Source organism: Falco rusticolus, chromosome 17, assembly GCF_015220075.1.
Source record: "Falco rusticolus isolate bFalRus1 chromosome 17, bFalRus1.pri, whole genome shotgun sequence".
NCBI lineage: Eukaryota > Metazoa > Chordata > Aves > Falconiformes > Falconidae > Falco > Falco rusticolus.
This window is the reverse complement of record NC_051203.1, coordinates 4692313-4709269: the sequence shown is the minus strand read 5'-3', so window position 1 is coordinate 4709269 and position 16957 is coordinate 4692313. Positions and strand designations below refer to the sequence as shown.

Genomic DNA, 16957 nt, shown 5'->3' with positions numbered 1-16957 from the left:
TTTTAGGTTTGTCCTTCCCATAAAACTTGCCTTCCTGTAACTTCACTGGTTGAGATTTTCCTGGAAATTTCATTTTGCTACGGTATTGCTTGTTTTAATCATTTGGTAACAGTCTCTTCTGTTGAAAGACATTAAATCTTGCCACTAGTGAGAAGGAAGACACTGTGCGCAATCTGTGTGGCAATATATAGCACAGTTCTTTCAGATCTGTGTTCTGCTGTTTTCTGTTGTTTGGAAATTCTCAGCTTCACTCTTTTTATTAAATTTTTTTTGTTTAACTAATATATAAGAAAATAAGTCCCCTGTTTTTTAAAAAAATATATGTATCTTTTTAATTGTAATTACTCACGCTCTTCCTTCACCTTCCACTTTGGAACTGGGATACCCGCGTCTGTTGCCTGAGTTTGCTTAGGCAAAGGGTAAAATTTAACAAGTTGTCTTTTGGGTTTGTGTCTGTCATCTCTGTGGAGATGAAGGAAGGAGCTTATATGTGAGGATAGGAATTAAACAAGTAGGTCTGAAAATGCACTGGACATTTTTCTCTATAAATAGGTGATAATTAACTGAAGAACAATGTAGACCGTGGTTTCCCAACAGCCTGTTAAAGTCACCTACCGGTTCAGGATGCAGGCAGCGCTCAGTGCAGAGGTTACGGACTGGGTCCTCCTGGTGGCACTGGTTGTGACAGATGGATTGTTGCAGTCTGTTATACAGTGGCATTTAAGAAGTAAATTACTTGGGGGAAGCCAAGAAGTTTCTTTGAAAGTTTGGGGGTTTTTCTTTGTTGTGTGGTGGTGGTTGGTTGGTTTTCTTTTTGTTTCCCCGGGGGGGAGCGTCTACATGCAGAGATACGAGAGGAACAGTAAATTAATAACGGCCTCTTCCCTAATCATTTTTGTTTTGTCTCTTAGTTTCCATCCGTGCTGAACAGTCATGGCCCATTTACTCTGTCTGGACTGGATGGACCCTCTACCCCTGGCCCGTTTTCCCCTGACCTACAGAAGACATAGCACATGAACTCATGGAAAGGACATATTGGCAAGCAAGGGAAAGATATGACACTTGTATTTAACCATGTTTTTTAAACGAGCAATTTATAATTCTACAGAGATTATCAACAATCATAGTTTTTGCCATTCCCAAATGAAATGCCTTTTTTGCAAAATTCCCTTTTTTGAAGACCCAGGTTGGGAATGTATATGCAAACGCCTTAATAGGAGCTGAAGCTCCGGTCTCTTCTCTTCCCTCCTCGGTTTGGAAGACTTCGCTATGGTTAAAGGGAGTTTCGGTTGGTGTGGCAGTAACTGAGTCTGCACCGATGGCAGTAAACGGTATCAGAGAAGTCTTTTCTCTGTGACTCTTGGAAAAACCCTCTGTTCTGCTTCCTGTGCTTGGCAAGAAGAAATCTAACGGTGATCGAAGCTGGCATTCCAGGAAATGCTTGGGAAAGGGGTGTGTGCACTCAGCTTTGCCTTGGGGGCTAGTAACTTCTGCAGCGACAAAACAGCCCGCCTCTCTTCTGCTGTAAAAACATCTTGTCTTTTTGCAGGGAGAAATTTTCAAGGAATATTCAATGATTGTGTTACTGAGATAACGGACAATTTTTGAATGGCATTGTATACCGCCAGACCAGCCCCTCGGAGAAGCTGTCTGGCTAGCTTCTGGATGCTTCCCTGCCCTCCCTTCGGTGAGGAGGCGAGGTCTGGAGACAAATGAATGGTGGGATTAGTTCCTTTCAGTTCTCAGAAAGTTTTGAATGCTGAAGTCCAAACATTTCTTGTGCCAGAGACCTGTTACAAAGCCTGTAATCTCACTGCTAGAAGATTAGCAGGATGGTGGATTTGACGTGCGGTTTTGAGGGTGTGTCGTTTTGGTGAGGTTGCTGCCTGATGCTAGAGTTTCAGACCCAAACAGTGGGCGAGAACACTAACGTCCCACCGTTAACGTTACTGCTCTTTTCCCACAGTTGAAGTGGAGACGCTCCTCTTCTACCAGCTCTTATCTCAAGTTTCGCATTAGGTCTGTTGCTTTATTTTTTTAGTATCTGAGGAAGCACCGGACCCAAAATAAGTGAGGCTCAGCGTGAACAGCTAGCTGAGAGGGGTATCACGGCATATCAACCTTCTGGTAAATTTGCGCTTGCATTCCTGTTCTTGGTGGCCATGTTTGTATGGATTAACGCAAGGTTAGTTTCCCAAGCTGTTTGAAACGCTGACGAAATGAAATTTGTAGTTAGATTTTTATACCTCAGGAGGCCTTTTAAGAACACTGAGGAATGAAAGAAGAGAGACTCGCCTCTCACGGCCCCTCGGAGGCTGGATGTCTCGCTCTGGTGGCGCTGGATGGTGTGCCCCTCCACTTTGGGCATCTGACGTCAGGCAGCAGCTTCTGTTTGCTACTCTGTACATAGAGTCAATGACGTAAGATAATCTTCTCCATAAAATACCCACTAGAAAACAGGTGGAGACCGTCTCTTTCCTTTGGCATCCTCACTGGCTGTCTTCAAAGTTTTAATGAGCAGAGGAAGATTGTACCTTTACAGCAAGAGGAGCTGACAGTGTATGCTGTATATATTGCACCTGTCTTATGGGTAAGCGGTGAACTCGAGCTTTGCAGAGTTCTCCTTTTGCCACTTGTGCAGGCTCTGAATTCACTTTAAAGCGTATGACAATAACCCAAGACTTCATTCACTGCAGTGATGTCATCTTTCTATATTCTAGCATTGAAATATGTAAACCACTTAGTATGTATGTTCCTGACATGACACCTGAGGCAGGTGGGTGTGATGGAGTTGCTTTTTGGGCATTGTTCATCCAGAAAATCCCCTGCCAGGTGGGAGGTGGGAGAGTATGCCTTCTTTAGGTGGATGTAGCAGGGAGTAAGCTCACGTACTGAACCGTCTTCCTGCCCGGTTATGTCAGAGGCATAATTCTGCTTTGCATTTTAGACATCAGCAGATGCAGGATAAAAGTTCCTGTGCCAGCAGCTCTTAAAATGACAATGTGCAATATTGACCTTTTTATTATTATTTTTTTTAAAATGCAGGAAGAAAGCTGCAGATCATAATTAAGAGCAGGCATCTGGAATTTTCTGGTTTGCATGATGGCTTATGAGTCTGCTCTAGAAATATATATATAGCTATATATAAATAGCAGCACTTTTGATGGTTTTGATGGTTTTGATGGCCAATTTTATGCCCACCAAGTGCGTGGACTTGAGAGCAACATTGCAGACTAGGATTAGAATTTAAAAATAATTACTGAGCACTAAAGACTTGCAATTTAATTGCTTCCTTTTCCTTGTCCCCTATGGAGAAAAGCCAAGTTTATTTGTTTAAAAGTTGTGTATGTGCACACGTGCACTTAATTCTTTGTAAACTTTATCACTTTCAGCGTAGGTATGCAAGAGAACCAAATGCTAACGTAGCTTGTCACTTGTGCTTGGCCTGGTTTCATGCCTCTTCTCCAAGTAGCTTTGGAAGATTGCACGGCCATAGTGGGCTGGGGAGATGCGCGTTCGCCACCGGGGATGCCTTCTTCAGAGAAAGCTGGTATGAAATGCAGCCTGTACGTGTTGGTTTCAGTCGGGTCATATCCAGCTTCCTGACAGGTAGCGCTGAGGAGATGGTTGCTTTTGCTTCTTGAGCACCTGGCTAGGAAAATAACAGTCCCGTGTAGGATTATAATCTCAGGAGGCACTTGGGAAAGCGAGTTGAAAGGGGAGGGGAGGTGGGAGAGGAGCGGCTTGCTGCCTTTTCTCCATTACAACTTTCAGGTCACTTAAGGTAATATTATCTTGTATATATGCTGCCTCATTAAACACGCATTTACTGACAAGTATATTACAGCCACCTTTTTTGGATCGCGTTCCTGACAGCACAGCGTCGCTGTGACTTCTTGGAGCTTGGTTCTGTGAATTGCTGGTACTCTACCAGCTCGCTGCAGAAGCAGTTTGCAGCTCGTTACAACTTGTTTTTAATTTAGTGTAGGGAAGTAGGGGTTAATATAGGCTCTTTTAATTGTCATGGTAGCAGTCTGTAATATGGGTATAGTACCGTGTTGGTTTGAAAAAAAAAAAACAAACCCGCAGCATTACAGAAACATTTTGTTACAATTTGTGTTGCTGAAGTAGCCATGGTATTGTTGAATGCTTGATAATATTTGCATCGGTTAATTCATAGATGGTGGTAGAATTAGACTGGATGAGCATGGAAGCTGAACATCTGTCTTGCTTCTGGAAATTTCTATGTCACTGCTGCTGTATAATAGTACTGCAGTTGGAAAGCTTGCACTGCTGGTGCTGCGTGTGCTACGTCTGGCTTTTTTTGACATCCTGAACTGTCAGGATGCCACTGGCAACACGTGCTGCTAGCAGAAGTAATCCACGGAAAGCAGAAACGTGTTAATAATACCTATGGTTGTAGAACCGTATTTGTTCTGTCTTACCTGTTTCCAGAGAATGTGATCCTAGTAATGAGGGTGATGGAGGAGAGTTGGGTTTTTTTTCTTAACAGCAGCTTAGGTCTAGATTCTTCTTTCAGAAATTGGTCTTCAGCAGCGATGGCTGAATGTAATTCCTATGCACTGTCTTTGGCACATTCAAGTTGCATTTTGCAATAGGTCAGGAAGTGATAAAGTTCCTTGAATTTGAGAATTCGTTGTTTCAACTTAGAGCATCCTAAGACATCAGTGTCCATGCAATCTCTGGTATAATGGAGCATGCGTTCTAATACGAGAGGCTTTGGCAGTTCAGTGGTTTGTTTGGGATAATTTCTCCCTCTGATATGTTTTCAAACCTCAGATACCTAGCAAATAGATTCTTCTTGGGTTTTTATAGTGTTTATTCTAACCACAGTGAAGGCTGCTTATGTGCGTATCTTCCTTTACACAGCTTTTCAAAGTGCAGTGAGGCACGTTAATGTCAGATTCCCTCATGAGTTCAACTTTCACGTGAGAACTTCTGCAGGTTGAGATGGGATGAAAGAGCTAGCCTAGCGCTTTGGTGCAGTTTCTCAGGTGAGCACAGGCACGCAGAGTTCTGATCCGCTTCTGTAGTGTTTTTCTAGTGCTGAGGTCAGAGCCCACAGTTCTGACAGTCTGCAGGCTACCCGTGGTTTATTCATGTATCTTTTAGTTACCTTTTGCTACTGTTTTATAGCATTTTTTGTATGTACTCATGTTTTACTATACGATTTAACCTCTTCCATTTTTAATGCATATTTGTTTACAAGACACATCTCAGTGTTGTATCAAGAGGCTATCTTGGTATTGCCAGTTATGAAAATAAACTACGTCAGTAGTTAAGGAACATTGTCAAAGTCGACAAGTGTTTTAAAACTTGATGCTTGAGTTTTGGGTGTCCATAACGATTTTGTTCTGTTTTGTTCCTTAGTTCTCCTGTGTAAGAAATAGACGTAACTTCTGGCCTCTGAGGTCATGGTATGGATATTTTATTTTCTCTTGGTAATCACGTAGCACGGCATTGCAAACAAACAGCCCCAGCCCCACAGGACCTTACGCTTGGCAGATAAGTTGAAAATCCATTAGAATTGCAATCGTGTTGCTTAGAAGCTGTTCAGAATGTTTTAATGAGGTATAGTGTGTCTTGCCTAAACAGGAATTTTTATGGTTTGATTTGAATTTAATTAAACAGTAATTGGCAATGGCTGCTGTTTAGTCTGAACAGTATTAGCAGATCTGCTTAACGTGGAAGCCTGTGGCTATTGCCGTCAAGTTGAGTGGTGGTTAATATGCGACATGCTAAAGTTGATCTGCTGAAATCAGAGGCTGTCAGATGAAGATTAAAAGATAAAATGCGGTGGTGGTTGTTTTACACAGTCCTTAGGGCTATTACTGCAAAAGGCTTTGTCGTGGATCAGCATCCGTGGATGTGGCATTAGTATGGACTGTGTAGGAGCCCTTCCTAAGAGCTGATTCAGGACAAAGAATTTTTGATGGTAGAACCACCCATCTTGTCTCCACAGCCTGCTTTTGGTCATAAGGATGTAATACAGGAGCTACCAAGCGGCAGTAACGGCAGCGCTACCGTATTTCTGCGATCCGTCGTTATCAACAGCCCTTCTGTTGCATGTCCCGACTGGCCGGGTCCCGTCTTAAGCAGAAGGGTTAAAGCTTTGGCTTTGGGTGTCTGGTGGATCCTGAACTGAGGGATAGTATTCTTGCTTTTATACAAAGAACAAACAAAAATAAGGGAGAATATGTTCACCGTGGAATGTTGATTCTTTTTGGAGGGATAGAGCATTGCTGGCCGTAACCATGCTTTGCCAAAAAAACGCCCGTGTGACCCGCAAGGTAAGAAAGCTGGGCAGGGCCCGGTGTTTCTTCTTGAATGTGTATGTTAATGTATTTCCCTTTGGAGATTGCAAGATGTCCGCTTCCTATAAATTATTCTACCAAAAAAAAAAAAAAAGTTTTTTTTTTAAAAAAAAAAGTAAAACGGACTAGAATTTATTTTTATTTACCCCCTCCCAAAGAATGTAGTAGAAGACTTGGACTGTGGAGCTGTTCCAGACATCTGATAAAAAACATACTTGGAGAGCTGAGGACTTGGGTTTTCGATGCAGTGTTTGATGGAGGCTGGAATGGCTATCTCCACGTGAACATCCGTGTGTGCACACGCTCGCTGCCTCGGAGGATGTGTGTTCCTTACGTAGGCTGCCTTCTAGACGTGTATCAGTCACGCTTCCCGTGTACACTCAAAGCAAATGCTGCACTATGCAGTTGCCACTTTTAAATGTTTTGCACATGCTGGTGAGGTTTTGGGGGGCTTTTCTGTTTGTTTTTTTTATGTAGTACTTCAATCAGTTATACCACAGTGTGGACTAATTAATTGCCAAAGGTTATTTTTAAATGCATCTTTGACGTTGTTGTATGCCACATCTAAAAAAAAAAAAAAAAAAGTCTTAAATGTGTCTGAATCGTTTTGTGTTCATGGAACAAAAGTTTGGACTTCTTTTTTTACTTTCAAACACTCTGTTGAGACCATGTGTTGCAGAAGGTTTTCATCTCAAAGTAGGGTTTTTTAGCAGGGGGTGTAACAGGATAACTTACGAACCTTTGGAAGACGGGGGTCTTTTAATGGAGACGGGGAATGAACTGTGAGCAGAGAGGGGAGGAGAGGCTGGAAGGCGTTGTGTTCGGAGCCCATTTCAGTCCTTGAGCAGTACACGCAGCAGTGCTGTACTAATAACTGGAAGCCGTTGGGGTTTATTTTTATTTTGTTTGGGGTTCTTTTTTCTTTTTTTTTTCCTTTTTTTTTTTTTTTTTTTTTTTTTTTCCTTAACACAGGAAGGCTTTGAGGATGGCCTCTGCATGGTTCCTAGTGTGTGCTGTGTGCTGGGGGGGGGGGGGGGTTACGATACCTGGGTTTTGCTCTAGACTCCTTGAGATGTGTTGTGTTTTTTTGGCTAGCATGTCTTAAATCTTCAGGCTTTGAAACTGCTTTATAGAATTGTGTTGACTTTTTGTTCTGCTGTTGTTCAGTTGCACAGAGTTTTATATATATGATGTACTAGTTTTAACGTTAATTCTCTGTGAACAGGGTTGAGATTATTCATTGTAGTTAAAAAAAAAAAAAAAGTTGTATTCTAAAACTCCCTTTTAAAAATCTTGTTTGTATTCTGTTGCAGTGTTACCAGATGGCCTTATGTACGTCACAGTGTTTTGTGATAAGTACAGTAGCACATTTAATGCTTATCTCCTCCCCCCCCCTCTGTTTTTATAGCTGAGAAGTATATTCTGAATAATAGAGGTGAATAAATGGGAAAATTCTAGCAGCATGTACGGTAAGGAGAGTGGTTGTCTCCACTAATGTATATTAGGGCAGCTGGAATTAATCTGGGACTGAAACGACTCTGAATAGGGATCGTTAACCAGCATGAGACTTTGTCTTGGGAATTCTGAGAATCTTTGCACGAGCTGATGGCAGATGTGAATCGTATGCCAGAAGCTTGTAAATCAGGATAGATCCGTTGGCTTCACTGCGACTGGTCTAACTTACAGCGGCTGAGAATCTGGTCTGTGCAGCGTCTTGCCTCTGGCTCAGATGGAGTCAAGGGAGGGAAGCTGAAGTTTACATTTTAGAGAACTTAGCAACCTAATCAGCTTAGTAATGTGTGACAGTTGTTACTCTGTTTGTTTTTAAGTGCACATCTGTTCTGGAAAGTGACTTTCAGACGCCTTCAGTGTTTACTCCCGATTGAATTTTTAGGTTAACATGGGTTCTTTGCAAATCAGCAAGAGGATGTCTGCAATGTTTTTTATACTACAGCAGCTCTGACCTCTCTGCTTGGGGCAGACGTTCGTGTCAACTAACTTACTCCTGACCTCTGGAATGGATTCCATTTTACTTTCCCGTGATTTTAGTAGAACTGTCAGTGGTAAAAATTACATTGAAAGCAGCAGGAGAGATGTTTTCAGTTACTCTTTCCAGAACAGAATTGCATTTTTATTTCTATATATACACATATATATATAGTACCAAGTTAAGAGACAAAGCAAGTTATGTTGTAGTGAGTGTCTTAACTTCCTACACTGGAGACTTTTTCTAGACACAGTCTTTTAGAGACAACTGTAATCTCACACCGCTTTGGTGCTCTCGTTACAGTTGGGTAAACTTGCCTGGGAGAGAATAGCTTCTCAGTCTAACTTTTTTTGAAAGTAATACCTTATAATAAGAGTATCTTAATGCCATTGTGTTAAAAAAAAAATAAATGCTGGTATGTAATGCAAGTACATAAATAGCCAAAGTTTTCAGTAATTGTTCAGTGTTACTAAATTTGCTTTTTGTTTAACCTTCCAAGATAACACACTAGGAAGACCTTCAGCATGTTGATAGCATTTTGAAAAAAAAGTCCGATCAACAAGATTCTAGCAGATATGCAGTTATTTGAGCACATTTCAGGTTTGAATACAATTTGGAGGCAAAACTTACTTTAGAGGAAGCGCACTGTAATGACACTTCAAAGCAACAAATGCTGCTTTTAAATAGTGGCGTATTGGCAGTTGTTATTCAAACATAGTGAAGGTCTTTCCTGAGAAATCAGGTGACTTTTCTATTGCTTCGATTTTTGTGCAAAAAAAAAAATTTAAAAAAAATCAATGTATTGCAATCTTTTTTAAAAATGGGGTGGGAATAGTTAAAGAAAACTATTTTATGTAAGAACTGACAGAGGGATTTGCTTTGTATAATGCAAGCTGGCTTTAAAAAAGCATTGTAGCAAATTATTCAAGTCGATCATATGTTAATAGTTATGTGCAACCAGACATGCAAAACAATTGTATTTTTTTAAATAAATATTTTTAACAAAGTTGCTGATCTTTTGACTGGTTTGGTTTTTTTAGTTGAGGAAATTGAAAGTTACAGCTGCAGGGCAGCTTGTTTTGTGATAATGAGGGAGTTCATCAGACCCTGAGCTAACCCTGTCCCTTTGCAGCATCACGGGCTCTCCCGCATCTTGCTTGCACGGAGACAGAGGTGGAGCTGCTCGTGCTAGCTGGCTGCACAATCTCGTCGCCAAACCAGGAACTATTCTCTTCTGGTGAAAACTGCCTTTGGTGAGTAGCTCTGTGTTATATATAGTGCCGACAGCAAAGTGGAGATCTGAATTGTCTAGTACGCTTCTAACGAGAAACGCTGTTCTGGCGATAGCGTTTAGCTCTGTATTACCAGTCTGCAAGGACATCATAAGAAGAGACTTGTTTTAATAGCGGACAGTCCCTGATGTGATACATACGTAATCTGAGCAGCCTTCTTTCAAAATAAACTCCCTTCTTGTATTGTTTCATGCTCATTTCCTCCGTAGAGGGATGGAGAGAATGGTGTCATGGTGGGAGGGGCTCTATTAGTGACAGATGGGGGGGTTATTGCTGCAAACGGGTTTTGCAGTATCCATTTTTTTTTTTTTTTTTTTTTTTTGGTTTGGGTGTCTCAAGGAGAGTAACAGTGGCATCCTGTGGTGCTCGGCGAGAATTACAGCACGCGCTGCCCTGGGTGGGAGGCGGGGGGCCTCCTGCAGTCCAGGGATGAGTTAAGCCCAGAATTCAACTGCATTTACTCCCTTCTTGCATTGCACTCAGCTTTAGGTGCACACAGTAAATGCAACAAGTTCACTCCCTTGAGGCTTTCTACGGAACCGCCCGTGGGAGCTTGCGAAGATACGTTGTGGAAGGTAAGATCTACTGACATGCTAAAAGCAGTTTGAAGTTGAACAGCCCTTAGTCTGAGTTTGAAAGCTAGAACTGGTGAAGGGAGCAGCTGATAGTCTTGCCCAGAAACAGCTGAAGTTACCTCAGTCCAGTCGTGCCGAGAATCTAGCAACCAATCACCTTTAATTAAACACTGCTTTATATACACACGTACATATGTACATCCACATACAGCAGTTAAAGCAAAAAGTACATGTCCAATCAGTCACTGAAGAAATAGATGTATATAGCTTTACACTCTTCTAAAGCCAGTCCTTTCTTCATAGCTTGTAATAGGGCATGCGTGGGTTATGAGAGTACCTTAGGGAAGGCACCTGTTTATTAATAAAGTATTGCACAGATTAAAGCAGCTGGAGGCTGGCTCCCAAATACCTCTGGTTCAGCTTCAACTGGAAGCTAGAAATAAAACCACCCTAAAAGACACTGCAACTGTAGCAGCTAAACCGGTGACTGAAAGCAAAACAAACCGTCACAACTCATTCCTGACTCAAAAACAAACAAACAAAAAAGCTAATGATTTTAATAATCAAGAGGCCCTAGCATGCGGAATAAGACACTGGCTGTGTGAACGTCTGATACTGTGTCATATACAAGAATCAACTGTGCAAATATAGATAGGTCCTGCTACCACTGTGCACTCGGTGGGTTCTACTAATCGTGTACTTTTTTCCCCTTTGGAAGTATACGTGGAGGTGACATCTACTCATGGCAGTGTTGCACAAAAATGAATTCAAATCCTGTATTGTGCTGTAAATTGTAGGGGCTTCTGTACGTTACAGGCCAAACGAAAAAAACCATTCAGTTCAACAATTGCGTTCCATATGTAAGACTGAGAGAACCTCTTCCTTCCCACCTTCCATCCTGGACCGGTAAGAAAGTTCCTTTGCAGGAGTAACTGTTCTCCCACCATCCCTGCCATACACCGTACCCTTTCGGACACGGGCAACAGTCATCTTTTTGGTACGTGTGCCACGGGCAACTTGTGCTTAGCTTGATGCAGTGTTTTAGGATGTTGTCTTGATTCTGACTTACCCAATCTAATGTGCTTTTGATTGCAGAAAACTTGCATGATTCAGTCATTAATTGTGAAATCATCCTTAACAGTAATGCTTTAATTGTGTGTTGTTTTATTGCTTGTCTAGGGCTTGGCCACTTCTTTAGCGCTGATACTGTCCGGTGTCATCCGTTACTGCTGGTTTGTCGGGCGAGGCATCATCCGGATCTGCAAAATTGATGTTAGATACTTCAGATGAAATTCTGCTGAGCTTTAAGGGAATGTGCATGAGCTCTCCCAGACGTGACTGTTGCTGTTCCGTCACCCACCACACCAGCTGGGTTATTTCGCTGGGCGTGGAGGAAGAGCTGCTATTCCCAGTAACCTGGACAAGTTTTTTACCTGTCACACAGTGCTCCTTTCGTAGAAGGTGCTTGTAAAACCAAATAGCCTATACGGACTGAGGTGGTAGATAAGATAAATCCTTTATCAGCAAGGCTTTTGTCTGCCTTTGGATGGCATGGCAGACCTGCTCATTCCTTGGATTTTAGCCAGGGAACAGGGAAGCCTGTGCAGTCGGTGCTGGGAGGACATAGCCCTGCAGCAGCACGCTGCTGCTTTCACAGCTCGCCTCGAATGTGGGCTGCAGTTTCCCTGTGATCCACAGACCATTCCTACTTTTTTCCCTTGCTTCTCCAACAGAAAAGAAAGCAAACCCTGAGCTGTGGCTGCCAAAGCTTTGTGGGTAAGTCAAAGCAGGAAGAGGGGACAGGAAGCAGCAGTAAAATAAACATTTCCTTGCATTTTGCTGAAGTCCTGCACCCTGGTTAGGTTTTGATGCATATGCCACTCTTCCTCTCATTATAAAGCGGGGCTGAGTGACGGTGCTTTCTTACCTGATGAGGGCTTGGGGTACATCCTGTGGAAAAACAAGAGGAAAGCGTAGAAGATAAAGGCCAAGCCTCCAAAGATCATCCCGCAGACCAGGAAACTGTAGCTGCCCTGATCGTGTATAATCTGCAGTTGGAAGAGGGGGGGAAAGGGAGCAGACGTGTCATCATAGCACTAAAATACCTAATTAACATTCAGTAAGAGCTTCACTGTTTGATAGCTCAAGGGTAATGCAGTGCTTCTTCCCAGCAGCTGTCCAAACCCAGGACTAAGGTTTCTACTGAGAAGTTCCAGGTTTTGGCATGCCTTGTCCGCACTCACCGATCCCACCAGCAGCTGTAGCACCATCTCACCAATTCCAGCTCCAGTCACTAACACGGTTGTGGCACAGCCTGCAAAGAAATAGTGCAAGTGATGTGGCACGGAACAGGTGAACCAGCCAGCAGGATCAGCCTGGAGCTCTTTTATGGATCTCTCCATACAAGATTTACAAATACTTAATGTATGTTCCCATCTAGTGTTGAGAACATCTCTTCTAACCTGCGATAGTGCAGAAAGGTTTAAGTTTAAGTCAAAAAGCCCTCTCCTGTCACTTTTCTCTGTTGGCAGAGGTGACGTTGCTTCTTGCTGGAAAGATTTTCATTCTTCAGTATCACTGCCCCAGAGACGGAGGTTAGCAGAGACTTCCTCCAAGAGCTGGCCAAACTCTGGGCTTTTCAGTTCCCTGATAATCTGGATGATGTTTTCAAAACTGGCTCTCTGTGAGCCTCTAAAGCAGACGTTTCTGTCAGTGCCCGAGAGCCCTAAAGGTGCAGGAAGCTAAGAACCAGTCTGGATCCCTGCCTGGAGAAATTTTTAGTACACCAAAGCTGGGATTTGTGCTGGTTTTCTGACCATAAGCTTGAATAAACATGGTATTCAAAGGTAGGTCTTTCTTCCCAGGCATCCCTGAAGAGGGAGGGAGGCGCTAGGTGTGACTGTATGCCAGCTCTAGTCTTGGAACACCCACCTGCTTCCAAAGGTTTGCCCAAATCCCTGCTCACCTTTGTACTGCAGGATGTCCTCGGTGTAGGCCAGCATGCTGGGGAACGTGCTGCTGAGGAACAGCCCCAGAGACGCTGTCCCCACAAACAAGAAGACGACGCTGTAGGAGAAAATCAGGAGCAGGAGGAAAGTTATCAGGACTCCAACCTGTGAACGACACACACAGAGTCAGTAGAAGGGTATAACGCCAAGCTGCGACAGGCTCTAGATTGTATTTTATCCTTTTTTTGCAGTAAATGGTCTGGAAAAGAAAATAAGTTATACTGGAAGAAAGACCACAATCTCTGAAAAGCTGAAGCAGCTAGCCAAATAAAATCCGTCTGCCCTGACAGTGAAGAATTTGGTACTTTTTAGAACAGGACTCGGTAACATAACTTGGTACTTAAGTCTCACGGTCATTAGGTAGAGACTTAAGATTATATCTGAAAAAAGTACTTTCTTCCTCTGCAGCTTTCATGCAAGAGTACTGCTACTTCCACAACATGTTCATGTCCCAGTCACTGCTCAGCCTTATCCAGCAGGCTCTGCCGTGCTGCAGTGAGTAAGCGACAGCAAATCCCCCCGGTGCCCCAGGCTCGCCAGGGCACCACGGCAGCGGAGGCAGCTCTGCAATACCGACCCCAGGTATTTTGTCTTAGTTGTTCAGGCCCTGATTGTGAGCATGTGCATGTACGCAAGAGCCATTTGGATTCTAAAGCAGCTGAATTCAAACGGCAGCTTGCTGCAACGACGCCAGGAGCCGGTGTATCTTGCCGTAAGTAGCAGCACCAACTAGCAAGCGTTTCAGAGAGCGTTCTGTGTCGGTCAAGTGAATTTTTATTCTCATGGTGCTACCCCCTTTGCATTTAAGGGGAAGCGAGAAGGTTTCCATGCAAGGCTGGAGGCTGTTCCTGCTTCTCTCCAAATATTAGCAGCAGCTAAAGCAAAACTCCTGTCCTCGGGTTTGTTAATGGTGCAGTTAGGACCAGGGATGAAGTCAGCAGCGTGCATCAAGGAGATGCATGGGCCTGTCCGTACGATAGATCTGCTGACGCTGAGCTTTCCTTGCTCCCCTGTCAGCAGTCGCTCTGTGCCGAAGGAAGAGATTGCACTCATTTTAAAAAAACAGTCGTGTTTTGTTCGGCTGTATCTTTTGGCATTCAAAGCTGGGTTCGTAAAGTGACCAGCAAGAAGGTTTGGAGCCGTCTGCCTCACCTGCTCTGGCCCGCAATGGACACGGGCTGAAATCCTCAAACCCATCCCAGTGGGAACCATCACTCCTGTTCTTTCACCACCCTGCTACCTATTCTTGGCCTCGCAATATTAACTGTGAAACTTGGTACCAAAATAACTTCTGGTTTAAATAAATGGTAAATCAACTGCCTTCTCGCTCATTTCTTTTCTTTTTGGTTTTTGTATGGTTTCCTTTTTTTGTAAGGACTGTGAATGGGAACAACTCCCTTCCTGTTGTCTGCCACATCCTTACATGCATCTTTCTTACATATCCTAAAAGGATTCCCTCCCCTTTCTTCACACGAATGTGTTTTATCAATTTAAGCAACCTCAGATCACATCAGTTTCTTTGACAGCTGCTACAGTCAAAGCAGAGAATTTACAGCACTACCTGCCTTCCCTTTCCGTGGCTAACACAGGCATTAATTTCCCTGTAGAGGCCGGAGAAGACAGCGTGCAAAGTAAATAAAGTTGGCAGACACTTGACTAGGCACTTTCACAAATGTGGCATTAGGTAACTGAGGAGCAAGCTCAGAAAAGCAGTGCAACCAGGTTGTAAGTCTTAGCAAGCTCCTGCATCGGAGCCAGCTGCAAACATGCAGCAACAGAGGTGCAGAGGTCTGCCCCAGGTCTGGCATGAGAGCAGCTGCAGCTCTGCACACCAGAGCTGGACAGCATCTTGGAGGCAAGCAGAAAGAAAAAAAGACCACGGAGTAAAACCCCAGCCTTACCACATTGATGAAGACCATAGTTGCCGGCTTCATTCGGTAGGACACGGGGATGGAGATGAGCCTGCCCAGTGTGATGAATCCCCAGAAGAGGCTGGGCAGGTAACCGGCCACTTTATGTACTACGGAGAGAGGCTCTTCCACGGCGTAGCTGTAAATGAAGCCCGAGTACTCTCCCTGCAGGGAAGACAAAACAGCACGTCACACCGACGGGATTGCCTGCAGGCTTTGCAGCTTCAGCCTGACCCTCAGTTATTCACAATATCGCAACAGTGCCGGAGAGCCCACCTATGGATTTGCTACCATGTCTCAATGAACCTCGTTCCCAAGGGTTGGCAGCTGGAGACAGGCTTCCACCAGAAGTAGATACACAGGACTTAAGCTCTCCTCACAGGGCAAGACTTCACAGCGTTGCTGGGTAAAACACGTGCTAAGCGCTTATCTGCAGAGATGCTCTCTTCCCTAGGGACTGTCTTATCCTTTTGGAATTGCATCCTCTCAAAACCTATCATCACATTAAGAACTTGGAGCTGATCATCCTTGAAGACGGAGGCCCTGGAAAGTTCCCGTAGCTGACAGCTGCTCTGTGTAACCCCACTCGCCTCTCGGGACCCTATTGAATGCCCTAGCAAGACCCAGCAGTATTTTACCATGAGGGGACCGAGATAAAACTGTTGAAAGAAAAAGAACAGCAAGGTGCCAGCCAGGAGCGAGCCTTCCTCGCCCGGACAGAAGTGCTACCCACGGCGAAGCCCGTGTGACCGGCGGCTTCATCAAAGAGCCATGGTTTCTTATGAAATAAAATGAAGCTGTTCTTGGCTGAAGCGAGAAGAGACCTACAAGTAGACAATGTCACAACTCCAGCTGTACGCTGGCTAGGTGAGCAGCGATCTAGCTGCAACAACACGGAGCCTAGGAGAAGCCAGGGAACCCTCCCAAGAAGCAGGGCACACGCCAGCCTGACCACGCTTAGCTGTGAAGGAGCCACCTCGGGAAGCATCCTGCTGCACCGGCAGAGCCTCAGGACCAGCCCACTGCACGCAGAGGACACGGGCTGGGGTTTGGGCTGCTACAAGTGATTTGGAAGGAAGAAAGCCGTATAGCTTTGCTCAGACAAGATCCCTCTATCAGCTGAACTCACCACAATCCCATCAGTCATGAAGAGAACAAGAGCCCCAGTGATGTGGACTGCGAAGTAGGTGTAAGAAGCCCCTCTGAAGTTTTTGCTTTGGCAGCAGCTAAATAAGTCATCATGACCTGGTGAAAAACAATGCAAAGCAAACTTAGCTGGAACGTCCCCCTGGGGCTGGGTGGTTGCCAGCCCGCAATGGGGATTTGTTTTGCGCTCAGCTGCACGACAGAGATTCATAGAGGACCGTGAACAACGTGGAGCACTGCTAACCTCTGCTGGCACAGCCTCTCTCTTTACCTACCTCTAAACTTTCAGAAGGAAGATGGATATGCTTATGGGCTGCTGTCCACAGACTGGGATCCTAGCTGTCCAGGATACTTGTTACTTCTCCTACTGTAGCTGCTTGTGCTCCTCTTCCCATTTAGGAGCTCCAATTGCTGGCCCTGCTCTTACAGTCAACAGAAACAAGCCCATTCAACCATAGCACTGGTGCTCGGAGCCCCTCATCCTTGGTACCACCACACAGGAGAGTCCTGCCCAGGATAGCTCACATTCCTCGGATAAACGATAGTTAACCAAATAAGCCAGCTTTGGGAAAGAGAGTGATAACCACACAGCTAGCATTGCCTCCTCTGAACAGAGCGTTGGGAGCAACAGCCTGCCAAAGCTGGGGGTCAGGACCCCAGGAATTCCCTACTCTCCCATCCTCCTGCTTATATCCCACCACTCT

At 44.3% G+C, this 16957-nt stretch overlaps 2 protein-coding genes across 8 annotated transcripts in view; one reads left to right on the top strand and one right to left on the bottom strand.

The window, feature by feature from the left end:
- Positions 1-9105, top strand: part of ELK4 (ETS transcription factor ELK4) — a 22798-nt gene extending 13693 nt beyond the window's left edge. For 5 of the 7 annotated variants that reach the window (XM_037410709.1, XM_037410705.1, XM_037410706.1 and 2 more), the window contains one exon: positions 912-9105. In XM_037410709.1, coding sequence (XP_037266606.1) covers positions 912-1010 — 99 coding nt within the window. In that variant the 3' untranslated portion in view covers positions 1011-9105. The remainder of the gene's footprint in view (positions 1-911) is intronic. The other 2 variants (XR_005107909.1, XR_005107910.1) reach the window with 2 other exon arrangements.
- Positions 7283-16957, bottom strand: part of MFSD4A (major facilitator superfamily domain containing 4A) — a 24027-nt gene continuing 14352 nt past the window's right edge. Inside the window, exons 5-10 of the mRNA XM_037410704.1 lie at positions 16237-16352; positions 15099-15272; positions 13155-13302; positions 12433-12503; positions 12117-12237; positions 7283-11448 (exon numbers count right to left, since the gene is read on the bottom strand). Of these exons, the coding sequence (XP_037266601.1) occupies positions 11384-11448; positions 12117-12237; positions 12433-12503; positions 13155-13302; positions 15099-15272; positions 16237-16352 (695 nt within the window). The 3' untranslated portion in view covers positions 7283-11383. The remainder of the gene's footprint in view (positions 11449-12116; positions 12238-12432; positions 12504-13154; positions 13303-15098; positions 15273-16236; positions 16353-16957) is intronic.